The sequence below is a fragment of the Sander lucioperca genome, chromosome 2, assembly GCF_008315115.2.
Source record: "Sander lucioperca isolate FBNREF2018 chromosome 2, SLUC_FBN_1.2, whole genome shotgun sequence".
In the NCBI taxonomy this organism is placed as follows: domain Eukaryota; kingdom Metazoa; phylum Chordata; class Actinopteri; order Perciformes; family Percidae; genus Sander; species Sander lucioperca.
The window spans coordinates 29,998,856-30,019,181 of NC_050174.1; the positions used below are offsets into that span (position 1 = coordinate 29,998,856).

General features: G+C 38.6%; 1 protein-coding gene across 2 annotated transcripts in view; it reads right to left on the bottom strand.

Annotated features, from left to right (window-relative positions):
* Positions 1 to 20,326, bottom strand: part of adamts3 (ADAM metallopeptidase with thrombospondin type 1 motif, 3) — a 154,164-nt gene that overhangs the window by 11,517 nt on the left and 122,321 nt on the right. For both annotated transcript variants that reach the window (XM_031305463.2, XM_035996018.1), the window contains exons 18-19: positions 10,624 to 10,780; positions 4,989 to 5,121 (exon numbers count right to left, since the gene is read on the bottom strand). In XM_031305463.2, the coding sequence (XP_031161323.1) occupies positions 4,989 to 5,121; positions 10,624 to 10,780 (290 nt within the window). The remainder of the gene's footprint in view (positions 1 to 4,988; positions 5,122 to 10,623; positions 10,781 to 20,326) is intronic.

Sequence of the window (20,326 nt, forward strand, 5' to 3'; positions counted from 1 at the left end):
TAAACCTTTGATGTAAATTTACAGCTAAAATCTCACAGTATCATACTGTTTTTGGCAATGCATTCTGGGAGAAAATAATAATATTACAGCACTATCTGCAAATATTACAGATTACAGGTATTTACTGTTACTACCAATGCATCTAAGGAAAATAAAGGAAAAAAGTGGGAATTACACTGCAGCCAGTATATTACTGTAAATTCAAATAATACAGTAAGAAACTGTATGTCTACTTACAGTAAAATACCTTGAAATGTAAAGCTATAGTGCCTTTCTGCCGACCCCATGAGGATTTCTAAGTAATGACAACAAAACAGAACATCCCCCCCACCCTCTTCAAGAGGTAATTATCTTCACTCGAGTTTCTGTGCGGGAAAGTCTCATGCACATAATACGATAAAGTTAAGTTTGTCCATTACGAGGCAACACAGGCTGAAACACAAAAAGAGTCCTACCCCTGAGATATTTGCCTGTATTGTTCAGTTCAAGAAGTTAAGTTAATCACAACTTAAGAGAGAAAAACTAAAACAGAACAGCAGAGAGTGAAATTAATATCCAGCGTCAGATCACAGCAGCTTAGGATCTCTCGGCTCTCTCTTATCTTTGGTTTAAAATTCTACCAAACAGCCGGCAGGTAAACATTAGCTTACTATCTGAAGTCGTCACTGTGAATAAATTAGCTGATTAACTGAAGAAGCCGCTGCCTCATGCCTCATATTGATGATATTAGCTGTGTTTTTTTAAGATGTCTTGGCATTTTACAGCGTCCACCACTAATCAGCTTATGCAACCATTTCTTTCACCTGCAGGCCTTTTCTGTCATGGCTCTCTCAAGTGTAGCTGCTACAGAGGCAGTTTCACTCCCGTTGTCCCATCTCTAACCCAGCTGCCATCACTTTTATATAATTTGGCAGCATTAACACTAGAAGTGCCGGAATTCCATTACTACTAGAATTGCCGTGAGCGGTCATTTTGACCGCCAGATTCCAAACTTTATAATCTCTCATGATAAATACCTAATTGCAATATTAATGCATGTATTATCTTACGATCTACAGAGAAAACGAAATAACACCAAATGTACATTTTAACGAGTTTAATTATACATTTGAGTAGTAGGCCTAATAGGCTACGTGTTTCAATAATTCATATCATGGCATAGTAAACCGTAATTATTTCATAGGCTACATTCATATCTGAAAAATATGGTATGTGCAATGATTCTAGCCAGTTCATGGATGTATAAAGTTATATGAACACGTAGACAGAAACCGGCCTTTCACAGAGCAAGCACCCGGCGCTTGCCTTCTGATTCAGAACAGAGTCCATCCATGCCATATTTATTGTAGTAGCCTACGTTACCGACTCTGGCTTTGCCTTTGGCCCATTGGTGATGCCCTCACTTGTTACTCGAGACCGCTTGTGACGTTTCTCTGACAGAGATGATGATACTTACTAAGCAACCAATATACATCTTCAACCGCGTGAAAGTTTAAAAACAATACCACGAAAATCTGAGCGGTCAATATGACCGTGTATGGCCAAAATAGTAAAAGTGATTGTATTTTCTTTGCCTTTTGTGTAATGTTTATAAAAACAATTTTAAATGAAAATATAGACTTTTTTAGGGAAATGCAGGTACCAGCAGGATTGTATTTTTTTATTCAGCAAAGTTATTGCACATATAAATTTCAAAACGGTTAAAATGACCATCATGGTTGTTCTAGTGTTAAATAAAACAGGACTGCTGTGATGGATATCTCGCGACACAACTCATTGCTCTTCTAACAAGTCACACTAAAGAGATGTACTGAGATTTATTGGCTTTGGGTCTCTGAGGGTTTAAACCCCTCCTGTGTCACTATGAAAAATGTATCGCCTAAATGAAAAAAATAAACTACTGTTTGTGTAGTGTTCAATGTTGTTATCTGTCTTGTTAGTCTTTATTCCCCATTGGAGTTCCACAAAAGTCTTGTGTTTGCATTTTCAATGCGTTTTGAGGTGAATTTTCAAGGTAAGACAGAGGGGGGAGAGGGACGGAGGGAGGGGATCGACACTTCAACAGCGGCGCTGCACTTCAAGTGACACAAGTGCTTGTGCTGGTTGAGATTGCTGTTATAGCATCATTTCACTCAGGGGAAAAATGTCAAAAAGACAACAAAGTTTGCTTAACTTTTTCAAATATGCTGGCCAGTCGGATCCCAAACAAGCAAAAATTGTTTCTGCCAATCAAGAATGTGGAGACCACGGTGGGTTTTTTGTTTTAATTGTCTGATGGATAATTGCTGCTTGTGAAAACGATCGTTGCAGTGTATTTTTAATTTTTTTTACATTTCGCACTGATGCAGTGCACGTTCTGAAATAAAAATAAACATTGCCCTGATGTACACACAGCGTTGTTTAGGCTTTTTTAGTCAGAGTCAGAGAAGCTACGTAGGCAGGAGTAATTTTTTTTTGGTTCCGTTACCTCCAACCCCCGTTTTGAGTTGCTGGATCCACCCCCCTCTGCGCTCCGGGACCTCGCACTTTACAAATTAAGCACTGTCTGGAGGAGCTTTCTAAACACTGTTACAAACGGAGGGGACAGGATTAAACAGATAAGGGCATTTTACAGACAAGGAAGGTCTAATGAACAATGTTGCTGAATTGCATTATGGGAATTGTAGGATTCAGAGTTTTTAAAGCTTGACTCATACCAGGGAATATCCCCCCTCAAACACAAAAGGAGTGACAGGCAGACTTTTTAAGACCTTTTTAAGACCTTTATGAATGAAATTTAAGACCTATATCACGACGTTAAAGTACAACAAAATGCAGAGTCACAAAAGTACTTGCAAAGTAAATGTATTCAAATAAAAAAAAGCAACAGAGTAATAATAATCTGTACATATACAGCTAATTATATTTGAACTATCAAAAGAAAGAACTACACCACGGAATTAAAAAAAGTATTTTAATGAGCATTAGAGGTAGCGTTACATGGACGTAGGAAAATTAAGACCTGTTTAAAATGATTTAAGACCTAGAACACAATACTTCAGTGAATTTTAACTTTTTAAGGCCTAAAATTTAGATTTTGAAATTCTAGACTTTTTTAGACTTTTTAAGACCCCGCGGAAACCCTGCCTTTGACGCATGACAGTGACTTAGTAACTTTGAGGCTGCATCCACACTACTATGTTTTCATTTTAAACCAGTGTTTTAAGACAAAAACGATCTCTGTCCTCATGAGCATTTTAGCAGCGTTTCAGAACTAATCTCCCTCCATATTAACCCGCCTGAAAATGCATTTCACAGACCATTTACGTACACTGGGCATGCACGTGTCAGTAACGCCGCTGGACATGCAAATTGCTGCAGATCACTCTAATAATAGCTCACCTCCTGTGTATGACGGCAGTAGTAGCATTATAAAATGCAGAATTTAAATGCACAACAGCTGCTAGCATCGACAACAAGGTCAGAAATGTCTGCAATATGCAACCCCATAGCTTAAAGGACAATTCCGTCGCAAAATGAACCTAGGGGTTAATAACACGTGTCTGAGTTCGACCGTGCTCTGGGATGTGTTTTCATGCTAATCAAATGTGACCAGTTTTAGCTCAAACTGCTAATTACCTTATAACGCTAGTTGTCGGGGCACGGGTAAAGTAAAAAGAAATCGCTATTTCTATACCACTAACAATGCTCAAAACAGCACCACACTTTCACGTTAGCATAATGAGGGTCCCTACATGTAAACCGAAGCATTGAGAACTTTGTAAGTGTACAGACTGTATTAAAAAGATAGTTTATAAAGACAATACCGTTCACGTATACATGCAGGCGCCATCTTGGGAAAGCAGTCACGACCAGTTGAACGACGAACGCCGTGCTTGAGCTATGTTACTGGTTACTGGTTGCACGGTGAAAACATATCCCAGAGCACGGTCAAACTCTGACACGTGTTATTAACCCCTAGGTTCATTTTGCGAATTCATTTTAGAATTGTCCTTTAAAACGAGGTCAGCAGCGTTTCCAAACGTCTTTGTTTTAAGGGCTCTGAAACGACGGAATAGTGTGGACGTCAGGCGTGAATGTAGCAAAAGATTTTTAAAAACGAAAATGTAGTAGTGTGGATGTAGCCTGAGACAACTTTGAGAAAGTATGTGTGAAATTTCTCAGCCTCTGCTGCTTTAATTCTAATCATTCTACTTTTATCTCACTCACAAGCCCCACATCTTTATAGAAGTGTGATACCCCTTCAAGTACCCCTTGAGTACCCCTTCAAGAAAATGGTAACCTGCATCTGTGATTCAAAACACATTTTGAAAGTCTGTAATTTTAAGGCTTTGCACAAGAATGAATTGTGTGTAATTGCAAAAATGAGGTACACCCACTGTGTTGTGCACATCAAATTCTGCAGGATTGTATGGAGTTGATACGATGTACACAATGTGTTAAAGATTTATGTAAAATAGGCAATGCTTACAATTGCAATATAATAATATACAATTTACCTTGAGACAATATAATTTGACAATGATTTTCCAGAATATTTACTGTATTTCAATGCACATCCAGATTGCAATATAATGAGATATAGAATGATAGAGAATTGTATCCACTATATTTAGGTGTCACCTATACTGACATATGTAAGGGGAAAATAAATTGCTTCTACAACTCAAAGGTTTTGAGCCAAAACATTAAGTGCCTGGACAAATCGAAAAAGAAAAAAAAGAGGGAAGGGAAATCACACATCTAGATGAAACAGAACAGATTTTGGGGTTTTAAGTGCTTATTTTCTCTCCATTCCCACTTTACCACACAGACTACAGTTAAAGAGAAGCTAATTCAAATTCAACTAATTCAAAATTCATGCTGAAAAGCCACTTTAACATTTTTATCTTAATAGACTGCAGCTAAGTCCCAGTTTGAATCTAATCAGCACTTTCAAAAACAGCCTAGTATGTTTTCCTGTGAAAAATTGGGACGTCTGTACTCACTGAGGCTGTGTGCAGTCCTGAAGGTTACACATTCTGCGGATGGGCTTTGGCTTCTTGCTGGCGTCGCAGTAGCCTCGATGGACCATCTTGGTGTCTCCTTTCTTTCGACATCCATACTTGGTGTACTGAAACCCTGTGAAAGAATTGATGACTTTTTTAGTAAAAAAAAAATACTTTGTATAATTGTTGTGAATATTGTTACATTCCATTCTGTGAGAAGTTCGAAGAAAGGCGTTCTCATCCATTTTATTTGTATCCTAGAGTGTAGTTTACATCCACGACGTTCCACTTCCGGGATTGCTCTGTTGCCGTCGGAAATCCCGCCGGATTTCACTCTTTTCGGCCGGATGTCCGTTACCTTCCGTTTTGTTTGTGTTGGAATTTTTAACTCTGGTCTATTTATGAGGACTATGGTTAACTGTTCCTCAGATCTCTGCAGAGTAAATCCAGACACCTAGCTAGACTATCTGTCCAATCTGAGTTTTCTATTGCACGACTAAAACAACTTTTAAATGTACACGTTCCACCAAAACAAGTTCCTTCCTGAGGCTATTTTCCAGGGGCACCGTGGCTTTTTCCAATGCTTAGCGCCGCCTATCACGATGTGATTGGTATAAAGAAATGCTAATAAACCAGAGCACGTTTTTTCCCATCCCAGAATGTTGTGTGGAATAGCCAAACCCTCCTTCGCAGTGCTGTGGAGGACGGTCTGGGAAAGCGAGACTACCTAGAGTACAACACTGTTTTCCTATCTGTGTGAACAGACCTTGAGAGAATCCTTCCTCCCATCCTGACTCTCTTATCTTACTATACCTCAACTAAATGAATGGAGCGATTGTTAGAGAATATGTATATCCTTGTGTGTCTCATTAAACCTTTAGAACATTGTGAACTGAACCCTGCTTTCAGAATCTACTCACAGGGGTCAAGCCAGTAGATGATAGGATTTGAACAATCTGGATTGGATTATTTTACAACAAAAATATTCCTCATTTTTCAGACAGCTTCTGATTTGAGTTATAATGTGCCTATTTTAGACTTTCTTGACTTGTATTTAGACAACATTTAACATTTCGGAACTTCCACTTTTGGCCAACACTATTCACCATCATACAGCAAGTTGCTGCACTGGCTAATCAAATACCATATTGGTCCGAATATAAGACGACCCCCCCTCTTTCAAGACTCATTTTTGGAAAAATAATATTTGAAGACCAAATCTTGTTTTCATAAAGAAAATCATTTTATTTGAAAATAATTCTAATAAAACACATTGAATTATTGACATCGTTTAAATAAAATATTTTCAATATCTTTTTAGATGAAAGTTTCACATTTAAATTAACGGTAAATATTTCCAAGCCTTCAGCTGAATGACTGCTCTGGTAATGGGCATCCCACCATTCTGTTTTTCAGTCACGTCATCACACACTCTCCTGTCAATCTCATAGTAGCAGGACCATGAGGACCATGGTAAGATTTTCTCTGGCTGTCTGCATTAGACGGTGTAACATCTTCATGACAACGCCTAGTTGTATTTCCTTTCTAACTTTTAGGCTTTTTTTGTAGCTGGATATATCATTTGTTGTGTTTAAATATGAATGTGGATAACGTTAGTGATATTGAGATGCTTGCTACAGTTACACTTCTAGTGATGAATCGGTGAAAACACGGTTTATTTCTCTGAATCACTCCTTTGTTCTAACGCTGCTGGCCGCTCTCTCTCTCTTCAGTCTCTCTCTATCTGGCTTGACCACAGGGGCGATTCTAGGATCTGACCTTTGGGGGGGCTCAGCCCCTAATGAGCAGTTGATAGCAGTTAAGCTAGGGGGGTGCCCCCATACGATTTTTTTTTTTAAACCCTTAAATCATGACTTCTGGTGAGATTTGGGGAAGGAAATAGACAGATTGAGACATGCAATTATGACAAACTATCAACAGATTCAAGGCATCTGCTGTGAAAAAAGATGGCAACTACAAAGCATGATTATTGCAGCACATACCCAGGGGCATCGGACTGGGGGGAAAAAGGGGACTGAGTACCCAGGGCCCTCATGTGAGGAGGGCCCAAAAAGATGCTAGAATGAATAGCTGTGGATGCAGGGAGGGGCCAATAGAAAATGCCTTTCTACAGGGCCCAGAATTTTGAGCTACACCCCTGCACATACTTTGAACTGGTAAAGTAAGCCTTAACATATTTTTAGACAGGATTATTCATGTTTTTTCTGCTGTTAATTTTCAACTTTTTCATTTACATCAATGATAGAAACTGATATGGTTATACAGCTAAATGATGAATAATCTAATCTAATAATGCCTCTGAACCAGATGGGGAAAATCCAACATCTCTTTTTCTTAAGAGCCTGGGCCTGATAATAAAAGCATTTACTCTAATACAACAACTACATTATATGATAAGTAAGACATCAATAAATCTGAGAAGACCAACTTTAATGATGAGCCACAAAACAATATTATGCAATACAGGAATAGGATGTATATAGCAAAAATCCATGAAATGCATATGTAAATATAATGTGAATGGAATATTTTAAGTGTTTTTGTCCGTACAATATACGTCCACTTTCTCACCTGGTTCTTCCAGGTCCCTCTCTTTGTCCACTCTCTCTCCATCCTGCTCTCTCTCTTCATCCTCCTCTCTCCCTCTATCCCCCTCCCTCTGTCATATCACTGACAATCACATACAAAACATTTTGTAATCAACTAGAACATAATATTCAAATAAAAGAGAAAACAAAACACAGTAGTCCTACTATATATATATGTCGTATAGGCTACCTAGCCATGTTCTCACCTTGTTCATATTGCTCTCTGCCCTTCTCCCTCTCTATTCTCCTCATTCCTTTGTGCGGTCAACCAGAAGGCAAATGTAATCAACTAATCAACAGAAAATGTATTGTGTAGGCTACCAAAGGTTATATATTCACCTATTTATAATATATGTGAATATGGGGTTGCTGTTAAGTGCAGTGGGATAATGTTAAAGGCTTATCTTATACTTTATCACCTGAACCTGGCTGTTTTCTTTAAAAAAAAAAAAGAAACATATGTACATATATGGGGAAACAGACTGTGAGTCAGGGTTTGTTGTTCCAGTGTTTCAGTTCTGATATGAATGAGTCTGATGATCCGTCAGGTTGAATTATTTATTTTTCATTGGCATTGACAGTTAAAAATAAGAAAGTGTCTGGTAGGGAGATAACTGCAGTGGCGGCGCTAGGCTATTTTTAGCTGTGCTAAAGCCGTTACGGCAGGCTATTAATATTAATATTATTATATTATTATTATTACTATTAATAGCACACTTTAAAAACTTGTTGTAGGCTACTCCTAAGCTACATTTGCCTACAGTTAGCAATTTTGTCTAACATTGCACAACAAAATTGGACTCTGTGGTGAATAAGCTAGGCTATTTCAGATATGACTGCCATCATTAGTGATCAAGGAATCACAGATTGGTTCCACAAATACTACACCTGTAGCCTACTTAACGTGTTCATTCGATTAGATTTTTACTCCATTAGCCATACCTTTTCAGTGGTTGAAAGTAGCCATACTCTGACGACCGAATTCCCCAAAGTTATCTGTACAGACTGAACAGTAGGCTGAGGCGCTCTCGTTCAGGGAATCGCAGATAGGCTGTTGACTTTAGGCTACAACTGAGCTGAACCTGTCGTCATTTATCATATTCCATCGCTAAAATTGCAAAAGTAATAAGGTTTGAGCACTAAACGATTTCACAAAATCACAATGATAAGGACTTTATTTTTCAGGAGTGCTGAGATGATTTTTAGGGGTGCTTCAGCACCCCTAAAAATAGCCTAGCGCCGCCTATGCTTGACCATATAACGTTACCGTGTTTTTGGGCGGTCATTGAGGCTCCGTCTAAAACTTTGCCATTTCGACCAGCTGTTTGTAACATTAAAATAAAATGGATTATGGATCACTTCATTTATAAACTTTATAGCTGACTTTACCAGCTGACTTCTCTATTGGCTGTTGAAACCGGTGACGTCCCTTATGTTCTAAAACCAGCCTCTGACTTCAAAAGCTGAAAGTCTAGACCCCGACTATAAGACGACCCCACTTTTTCAAATGTATTTCCCTTTTCCCTAAAAGTCCCTTATCTTTAAAAGTCCTTATTTTTGTGATTTTGTGATCGTTTAGTGCTCAAACCTTATTACTTTTGCAAACCTCATTTTAGCGATGGAATATGATAAATGACGACAGGCTCAGCTCAGTTGTAGCCTAAAGTCAACAGCCTATCTGCGATTCCCTGAACGAGGGCGCCTCAGCCTACTGTTCAGTCTGTGCAGATAACTTTGGGCAGAGAGCAATATGAACAAGGTGAGAACATGGCTAGGTAGCCTATACGACATATATATATAGTAGGACTACTGTGTTTTGTTTTCTCTTTTATTTGAAGATTATTTTCTAGTTGATTACAAAATGTTTTGTATGTGATTGTCAGTGATATGACGGAGGGAGGGGGATAGAGGGAGAGAGGAGGATGGAGAGAGAGAGCAGGATGGAGAGAGAGTGGACAAAGAGAGGGACCTGGAAGAACCAGGTGACTTTTAAAATATTCCATTCACATTATATTTACATATGCATTTCATGGATTTTTGCTATATACATCCTATTCCTGTATTGCATAATATTGTTTTGTGGCTCATCATTAAAGTTGGTCTTCTCAGATTTATTGATGTCTTACTTATCATATAATGTAGTTGTTGTATTAGAGTAAATGCTTTTATTATCAGGCCCAGGCTCTTAAGAAAAAGAGATGTTGGATTTTCCCCATCTGGTTCAGAGGCATTATTAGATTAGATTATTCATCATTTAGCTGTATAACCATATCAGTTTCTATCATTGATGTAAATGAAAAAGTTGAAAATTAACAGCAGAAAAAACATGAATAATCCTGTCTAAAAATATGTTAAGGCTTACTTTACCAGTTCAAAGTATGTGCAGGGGTGTAGCTCAAAATTCTGGGCCCTGTAGAAAGGCATTTTCTATTGGCCCCTCCCTGCATCCACAGCTATTCATTCTAGCATCTTTTTGGGCCCTCCTCACATGAGGGCCCTGGGTACTCAGTCCCCTTTTTCCCCCCAGTCCGATGCCCCTGGGTATGTGCTGCAATAATCATGCTTTGTAGTTGCCATCTTTTTTCACAGCAGATGCCTTGAATCTGTTGATAGTTTGTCATAATTGCATGTCTCGATCTGTCTATTTCTTTCCCCAAATCTCACCAGAAGTCATGATTTAAGGGTTTAAAAAAAAAGAAAATCGTACGGGGGCATGCCCCGGACCCCCCTAGCTTAACTGCTATCAATTGCTCATTAGGGGCTGAGCCCACCCAAAGGTCAGATCCTAGAATCGCCCCTGCTTTTTATATTCAGACCAATACGGTACATAAAAGTGCACATTGCTAATAGATAACTTTGTAATGTGAACCCTATTTCTACAGCGTTTACAGGTCGATTTTAGTGATGAAAGATAAAATAATTGCCTCGTGATAAACCTTTCAGAATTTCAAGATCCCTTGTCTTCTTGAATAACCATAAATTGTATTTCTCTCTATTTTTTAATGTGATGGTAATTTTTCCATTACCTCCGGCACAAGGCTTAGAACATGGAGACCAGCTCTTCAGAGCCCACTCATACGTGTCCTCCTGGATCACATTGTTGTTGTTGACAGGCACTGAATCTTCATGGATGATGTACTTGTACATCAAAGTAGACCGTGTTTCATTGTCTTTGGGTATAATCTGCAAAAACGAGAAGAAAGAAATGCCTTTATAGCATCCTTAATGCAGATGCGCATTTACAAAGTGCAAATTTTTGAAAATAAATGCATTACATTGAATTTCAACAGACAGAAGAAAAATTGCATTTTACATTATTTACATTGTCCACATTTTCGACTCAAGTCTCAGTGCAAAGTAGGAAAGTTTTTTTGCACACCTCTTTTGTCGGGAAGGTGCGTAGGATATGATCAAAAGTAGCAGATCAGAAGCTTAGAGAAAGTCCCGCACACTGACCATTACGCAAGCAATAATTTATTTATAAAAATACGTTTCGGTCTTAGACCTTACCTGATGAAGGTCTGAGACCGAAACTTTGTATTTTTATAAATAAATTATTGCTTGCGTAATGGTCAGTGTGCGGGACTTTCTCTAAGACTCAAGTCTCAGTAACAACTATTACATGGCGTTAAGGGTAATTGGCTGAGGACAGGGCAGGGAATTAACAGACAATAGGAGCGTTCATGGACAAGATAAGACTGAACCCCCTAGGGCATTGACTACAAAAACATATTCTCTCTCAATTCTAAATGAAAACTTCTGGCAGAATACCCTGCAGGAGTACAGAAACGTAGAAACTTGAAAACAGGTGTTGGTGTGGGTAGGTTTGAGGGATTAACACACACAGAGATTACTTCAACTACATAACTGTCAGTGTAGGTGGGAAAAACAGAAAGCAGTATGTAGACTGTATACTTTTCATTAGGGCTGTCAGCATTAACGTGTTAATCGCGATGCGATTAAGGGTCGAGCATAATGCGTTCATTTTTTTTTATGTATTCAGGGGCGGATTGGCCATCTGGCAACTCTGGCAAATGCCAGAGGGGCCGGTCCATTTTCTTTAATGTGGGCCAAGTTTTTATCGCTTGCATGATTTCACTATGGTTATAATAATAATATTAATAATAATAAATATTAAGCATTTGGCCAGTCGGCAACGGCCGGGCTGGTCCCGAGATGGGCCGACCGACCCAGTCAGAAGTTACTCAAATTGGGACATTAAGTCAAAATCAAGCACTTGCTCTGGGGGACCGGCTGCGCAGTGAGAAGCCGCTGCTGACGGGCAGAGAGCTCCGCCGCAGCTCTGACTACTGTCCGTCCGCGCGGCCGTCTGACGGCATCAGTAGTAAATTGAGACAGTTTCATTACCGGTTAAAAACGTCTTGTTGTCGCGTTAAATAGTAGTCCAGTTCAGTGTTTTGGTACAGTTAGTTTTAACACTTGATGCGAAGTGTAGGCCTATAGGAGTACACATGAAAACCCTGAACAAGCGGCGTCGCTCTGCTCCATCTTTCTGCTGTGCCCCATTCACGTAGTATTTACACTATGTAGGTTAAACTCTGCAATTAATCCGCGGTTCACATGTATGCATGAACTGTGGTGGTCCATTACACTGTAGTCTCAACATCACTGATCATTTTTGATCAACAGAATATAGAAAACATTACACTTCATAACGTTTTGTATCCATAACATGATTGTGTTATTGTACAATTTAGCAGTAAAAGCAGTAGCCTCTGTAAGTCAATCCTATATTTTTCAACTTGGGAGCAAAACGTGCTCCTTGAGTAAAAAAAGTGACCATAAAGCCCTGTTCATGCTAATTAAACAACTGGACCTTGGGGTAAAGTGTTGTCGTATCTGGCCCATGTCACAGATGTGAAAGCCCCCTTACTGGACTACTGAATATAATAATATTCCATTATATTTAATATTTTAACTTGTTACCTGCCACCAGAATTTTGTGATTTCCTTGCCATTGTTACCATAAATTGGTGCCCAAATATTTATCAGAATGCAAGTCTTTTACCCTCAAAATTTCCTGGGGGAGACCAGACCCCCCCTGCTTTATGTGTTCCCCAAAGGCCAATTCTGAGCACAAACGGCATCAACAGACAGACAGTATGTGTACATTTGTTATAAACGTGTGCTCTTTAAAAAGTAGTAAGCATTGTTTGCCAGTTACTTACATTAAATGTTTAAAAATCTGTTACATAAGGTACTGCTTATATTATTTCACCATCTCTACACAAATGTAATTAGTGAATGCATGTGTCCGTGGGTGGGGCTGCATGGTAATGTGGGCTGGTGTGACTACAGTGCCAGGGCTGAATTTTGGTCCCAGTCCACCCCTGATCGTATTAATCGCATGCCGCCATTTATTAATTTATTTTCACTTCACTCGGCTTTGCGTCGTGCCTAACAGGCTACTATTTTACCGTACTTCCTCGTAACACATCCTGCTGCTGCAGGAATAGCAACGCGGATTTCGGTGCCTCATTCTGGTGCCACTGATATGCCTGCACTTCTCTCTGATGCTCTGAAACAGACGTTACAGGAAACAGAAACATCGCTGCACATGACGCTAGTTAACACTATACTCGACAGCAGCTAACGTTAGCCTACCGCTAGCTAGTTAACACTACACTTGACAGCAGCTTACGTTAGCCTACCGCTAGCTAGTAGCTGGATTAAACACAGTTACAATGCTGACAGCTAACGCTAAACGGTGTAAAGTTTGTCCGTATTTCAATGTAGAGGATTCCGACAGCGGGATGTAACAATCTGCAGCTGCTGTTGTCGTAAAAACACAGACGGTGCGTTTATTGAAACTGGTAATTTATAGGCTCGTGGTGCATTCAAAGTTGTTGTTAAATGCCCTTTTCCCATCTGGTGGTTGTTTTTGTCATTCAACAGCTATTTACTAGTGAAATAAGTTATTGTTATAGTGATTACATTATTATTAAACATTTAATTTTGATGATATGGCCTTAGTAATAAACAAGCCATTCTTTAATGTCGCCAACTGTTTAGTACCCTTCTTTTTTGTAACTTTCTTCTAAAGTATCGGTCCGTTAAGGCACCGGGACCCCTTTAGCACCGGTATCCAAACCAAACAATACCTAACCCTAATATTGACTCTAGATTCAAATGTGTGACTACATTAAATATATAATAAACAAATACAAATCTTAAAATCAAGTTCATAAAGTCATTTTCTTTGCATTCATTTGATTCCCAATCAAGATACACTGGTAAGAATTGCTTTCCATTGTTAATATGTACTTAAAAACAGTTCTGAAATGCAAAATAATAGAATTTTAATCATGTGATAAAACATGCGATTAATCGCGATTAACTATAGAAATTCAGCGATTAATCACTGAAAACACACTGAGCCTCCAGCGGATATCACATTTCATCATCCCTTTTTACAGCCAATAATAATGTTAGTGATTTTCAATTCTATCCTTCAAGTTTTTTTTTGTTTTTTGTTTTTTTTTATGAGAAGAAACAACTGAACAAAAGAACCATTGAGCTGTGAATGTGCGGACCTAACGAACAATCATTAATCCCTGTTGTTTGCATAGGAACTCCCTGTCATCTCTTTGTGTTCTAAATGAATTAAATGTATCTATTGGCTGAGTTTTATTTTCCAGGAGTGTGTTTATTCCAGGGTCCGGATCCTCCCAATCCATGACACTTCAGTTACACAGTTTATACAACAGTACATTACAGTTCATAACAGGTATTTGAAATGAGAGGGACATTTAAATGCATATTGATGATATGATTGATAGCAGCTTGAAAAATAACAACAAAGATAGTCTCAAGCTAGTTTAGCTCGACTTCACTTGAGTTTATCGGTGTTTTAAGCCCTCAACGTCTCCTTCCAGGCAGCGCTGCCTGGAAGGCACTAGGATTAGGCAATGGTTATGGTTATGGTTATGGTTAGGTTAGGGTTAAGGTTAGGGTTAGGTGCCTTGAAGTCAATGGTCGCAGCGCTGCCTGGAAGGAGACGTTGGTGGCTTAAAACACCATCGAGCTTCACTTGATCAACTTTCATGTTTTAAAAAATTGTTTATATGCACATGTGATGATCACGAATATTAAACAAATTAGCTGTACAGAACTTAGAGATTCGCTCACACAGTGTCCCCAACTGTCTACCCAGACTGTTAAAACATGTTTGTAGCTTTGAAGATGTAAAATAACATTTTGTTTTCCCTTTAAGGTTAAAGTACGGAACTCTATATGTGACTGAATCAAGAATGCTGAGGTAACAAATGGTGTTAAGACTACAACTGTATTTTAAACGGACTGAAATGGTATTTTTTAAGACATTTTTAAGCAGTTTTTTTGTGTTACAACCGACTTGCTAACTACCCTGTAACCAGTGTTGTGCATGAATGTGCCAAAGTGCTCATGTTTTTGGTGAACGGGGAACTGAACGTATCCGTTTGCAACTAATGAACGTGAATGGCTAGTGCAGGGGTGGCGAACCTGTGGCTCTTGAGCCGTATGCGGCTCTTTGCCTGCTCCTGTGAGGCTCTTACTGTGTGGCTGGGGGCTGTGTCATTGGTTGATTGTTGTTTTTAACTTTTCTGAAACATACAGTATTTCAGATAAGTAAAAAAAAAAAAACACACATTTGAATGCATCTGCCAATACTGCCAACACATTTGCCAATAATTTTAAAATTGAAAATAATGCAGCAGAGTTTTGAGGACAGATTCTGCAACCTGAGGAAAAACAGCGGCCACAGATCACCTTCCTCGTTAACCCTTTCACTTCTGAATCTGATTGTTTGAAAGCCCCCTTAGTGACAAATGAGTGAGAGAGTTGCTTCGAGTGGCCACAACCGAGTTCAAGCAAGACCTGAAAAGGATTGTGGATAACAAAGACTGTCAGGTTTCCCACTGAGTCAATCTAAGTGAGAAAAAAAACTGTGAAAACTGCTATGTATTATGACTGTCATTAGATCTGGAAGACACTGTTGCTGTTGTAGTGTGGACGTGCATGTGTTGTGTGGCTTTTTGCTATGGTGCGTTTTTTTTTGTGGCTCTTTATACCTAACTGGTTGGCCACCCCTGGGCTAGTGCAACTGGCAATCCAGACAACGCAGCTACCGGTGCGGCTGAAGCCCATTCACGTGAACATTTTAAGGAGTTTTATGAACAAATCAGTACAGATTCCGTAATTAATTTAGTTGGGAAGTGGGGAGTGGCAATCATGGGTGACTGGGAACGGAATGGGAGGAGGTTCTACAAAAAAAGAATAGCCAGGAGCAGCTCATTTAAAAAAAAAAAAAAGGAAGAAATGAACGTGAACTGGTTTATTTTAATCTGTGTGTGAACTGAACTATGAGCTAGCTCTTGAAAAATGTGAACGTGCACAACCCTGCTATAAACTGACATACAAAGTTAACTTTTCCCAGGTGAATTTTTGTGCGGTCCCTCATTCAGAAAACTGAGCTGGAGAAGAAAATGTGTTTATGTTTGTAAATTAGATAAGACTTCAGCAGGAAAGCTTATCTGGGTTGTTGTTCAATATCTAGGGCTTTCCAGAAATATTACATGTTATTGATCTATTGATTTGATTATTATATGAAGTGAACTTCACATGACATGGAATCATGTTCTATGACTTCTTCCTACAACATTTACTAAAAAAACATGTTTTCATGACATAATTTAATGGCTGATAATTATTAATCCATCAGGGAAATGAAAGCAGAAATTAACAGGTTGTGTGTAATGGAATCTCACATTCAACAATTGAGATGACTTACTAAATACCAATGATGATGATTGAGTTACATCATGTATGAACGAAGAATTAGGAAAGCCTCATGAATATAACATTTGATCTCATTTTCTAAACAGATCTGCTTCGTGCAGTAACAATGTAATCTATTTGTATCCTCCACTTGCTACTAAATTAAATATGAATAATTATCTGATTGATTCATCAAACAAGCACAAAACTCATATATAAAAGCTTTTTTTTTCCTGAAACCACAAGATTGCCCTTTCCATTTAAAAAAAAGAATATATATTTTCCTGCTCCTCTGCTCATTAGATTGCTTTTCAGAAAAATACTGTCCATGGGAAAACTGTAAATTAACCTCTGTCAGATCTGCTGTTCTCCTCAGTATGTTTGAAACAAAATGTTTGTAATTACTTCCCTGTCAAAATATGGAGAGTTCAACTCGCACATGAATGGCAATTTAGAAAATCCTACAGATGTGACATGTAAGAAATTAGAGCTGATGTCCTGTGGGGAAAAAAAACAATAATGTGTAAAAAAAAAAAAAGTGAAGTGTGTGTGTTTGAGCGAAAGCCTGTTGGCTCAAAAGAACCTTAGTTAAAATGTAAATGTATTAAAGACATTAATCAACATCCAACACAATGCCTCAGACAGATCATTAAAGAGAAACACGACAAAAACAAATTCATAATCTTATCAAAGCTCTTCTTGTCAGCTATCCACCTGTATCATTTAATTACTTCTGTAGCACAACTGAAAGAAAACTTTTGAAACTGTCGGTACACGATCCGTTCTACCTGCACGATCCGTTCTGCACATGCGCAAAATGTTCGCGCATGCGCGGTTGTACGAGGATTTACGACACTGCACGATCTGTTCCACGCTTCCGGTCGACAGCCAAGCTAACGTTAGTTTAGCTAACAGCTAATTCGGCTAACCGCTAGCTGACAGCTAGATTCAGTCTAAAATAACGTTAACTCAACTGCTGTTAGCCTCCACAGGCAAGCTAACGTTAGTTTAGCTAACAGCTAATTCGGCTAACTGCTAGCTGAGACAGCATGTAATAACTTTAAAAGACCCTCAAAATAAAACTTGAAAATAAACGTTGACATATATAACAAACACCTAACATATATAACAGCTGTTACGTCAGTTCTACTTTACTTGTGCTCATTTAAAATACAATCACTCAATACTTGTCTTTATTGTTATTACTGTGAAGTCTTAATTTAGCTGTAGCCTGCTTTTCCCATTACGTTTGAGTTAACGTTATTTTAGACTGAATCTAGCTGTCAGCTAGCGGTTAGCTGAATTAGCTGTTAGCTAAACTAACGTTAGCTTCCCGGTGGAGGCTAGCCATAGGCTAGCGTGGAACAGATCGTGCAGGTCGTATGGATACGTAAAACAGTATTATCTTGCGCATGTGCAGAACGGATCGTGCAAGCAGAACGGATCGTGTACCGACAGAAACCATTCCACTTAAAGGCCGACATAATTTCATTAGAGAAGAAAAAAAGATTAGTTCTTATTCTACACTTTTAAGTGCCGCGGGGTAAATTGACTATATGATGTTTAGATTTTTGTGTTTGTCTGCTGCTGGCTTTGGTTTTATTACGATTTTTACTCTGTCTGGACCTAGGGAGAACTTTTATACAGTAAATTGATAGTTTGAATGCTGTAGGGGAAACTGATTTTTACAACTGGTTTAATAGCCCATATCTAGGGACAGGTATCGTAAGGATTTTATCGATACTACTACTCTTATCGATGCTCCTTATCGGTTAGGTTCTTTATCAATACTCTTATCGGTTCTTTTGCATTTCTAAATAATTGCTTTAAAAAATGTATTATTTAAAATAAAGAATACATTCAGAACAGAATTCGAATTTTATTTAAATCTAACTAAATGTTGTTTCTAGACTAGTAACAGTAGCCTAATGTCTACAACAGCAAAGTCACTATATACACTCAATAATATCTCACTGGAAACAAATCTAGGTCTTCTTGTCATTAGCTCCATTTCACTGACTAGTTAAGTTAGTTTTTTTTTTGTCATTCAGACATGGTTCCATTATGTAAATGTATTATCATGGCTTTATTCAGACTTGACCGGATGGTTTCAGAAAGAGCCTCTTCTTGAAAACAGCGATGAGTTAAAGAGTAAAGATATGAAGGAAGAAGAAGGTTTTCTGTTTTATCATAATTATGCTGCATCAGTATTTTATTTTAAAATATTTTTTGGGCATTTTTATCCTTTATTTGGATAGGTCAGTAAACCTATATATGGGTCTACCAGGTGAGCTAACCAGGGGCCCGCATTTTCTCTCTCTTCACTGAAACTGCTGTAATCAAGGTCAAAAGTGCTCCAATTATGTGGATTTCTTTTCATGCTAGTCCTCTGTGATATTGGCCCTTTAAAACTGGGAAACAACATCTCTTTCTACGTATCATTTTGTCATATGGATTGTTTGTAATTTCATTATGCTGGTCTGTTCTGTACACACGACTCAATTGCACGTCTGTCTGTTTTTCCTAATCCAACGTGAGAGTCGAAGGACAGAAGGTGTTGTATGCCTTACAAGGCAAAGCCCTCTGAAGCAAATTTGTGGTTTGTGATATTGGACTATAATAAAATTGACTTAATTTGACTTGACATAGAAAATCATTTTGGCATGAGTGATGTGGTGCTAGATTAGTTTTCCTAGAGCTGAACCAATTCAATCACTCAGGCAACAGAAACTTTTTCAGCAAGTCAATTAATTACAGCTTTGAATTCAAGCTGAACATTCAAGATTCAAGACAAAACAGGCATATAATGGTGCCCTCTTAAACAAAAGAGAAAAACTAATTGACAGACATTTAATCTATTATTCAACGCAATAATGAAAATAATTAAGGTATTTGCAATTAGTTGCACCACTGAGTTTGTTACCAGCTGTGACAGAGATGCTGTGGTCAGTCATGCCAAAATATTTATTTATACACTTCAATATTCAATGGAAAATAATCTCTAAATGAAATAGCACAATTTGGTGTCGACATAAAACACAGCGTTTTCAAGTCGGAGAGCGACTTGAAAACAAAATACTTTCACTCAGGAAACGCTCGTTCATTACTTAGGAGTGTTATAACCACAGTCTTTTTCCTAAACTTAACTAGTCTTTTGATGCCTAAACTTAACTGTCATCGCTGCATGACGATCACCATTTCTGGCTAAACTCAACTACCATGGCCCCTCTAAGGGCCGTCATCTGGCGGTGCCTGTACCCAGCTCGCACTCACCTGTTGGCGGCTAAACAACTGCTGCTGTTAGCTGGCGTCCCGGAGTTCTGTAGCGGCTAAACACAACCAGTAACTGCTGCTCGGATTAAATCGTTCTATCGCACTATACACGGTTCACGTTACAGCGCTTTACTTAGTTTAAAATACTTCTATTTTAGGTGAAAGTCATTGCAGTGGGAATTGAACCCAGGTCTCCCACACCAAAGGTATGTGTCATATCCTCTGCGCCATCACCACCACCAACAATATACAGTCTACTGATGAAGTAGCATTGGTCACTTTGAGGAATGGGGGGGTACATTTTGTCCTCACCGGAGATCAAAATAATTCAACAGAGGCAGGGATATACGGACCAGAAAGAGGGAAATCCTACGCATCCCCCCCGGAAAATCGCACCCTGTCTGGAACTATCACAGAGGCAATTTTAAGTAACTGCAAGAAGTTTATATTTCTTTCTTTACAGGTGTGTAGTTGTGATCAAAATGAAGGCAGAGTTTTGAGATGGTTGTGGTCTGAGCAACCCCCTGGCTGCCTGTCCATTTTGAATTTCATTTACATTACATGTCATTTAGCTGACGCTTTCATTCAAAGCAACTTACAATTATATTAGAAGTCGCATGCCTCTGGAGCAACTAGGGGTTAAGTGTCTTGCTCAGGGACACATTGGTCGATGTATTG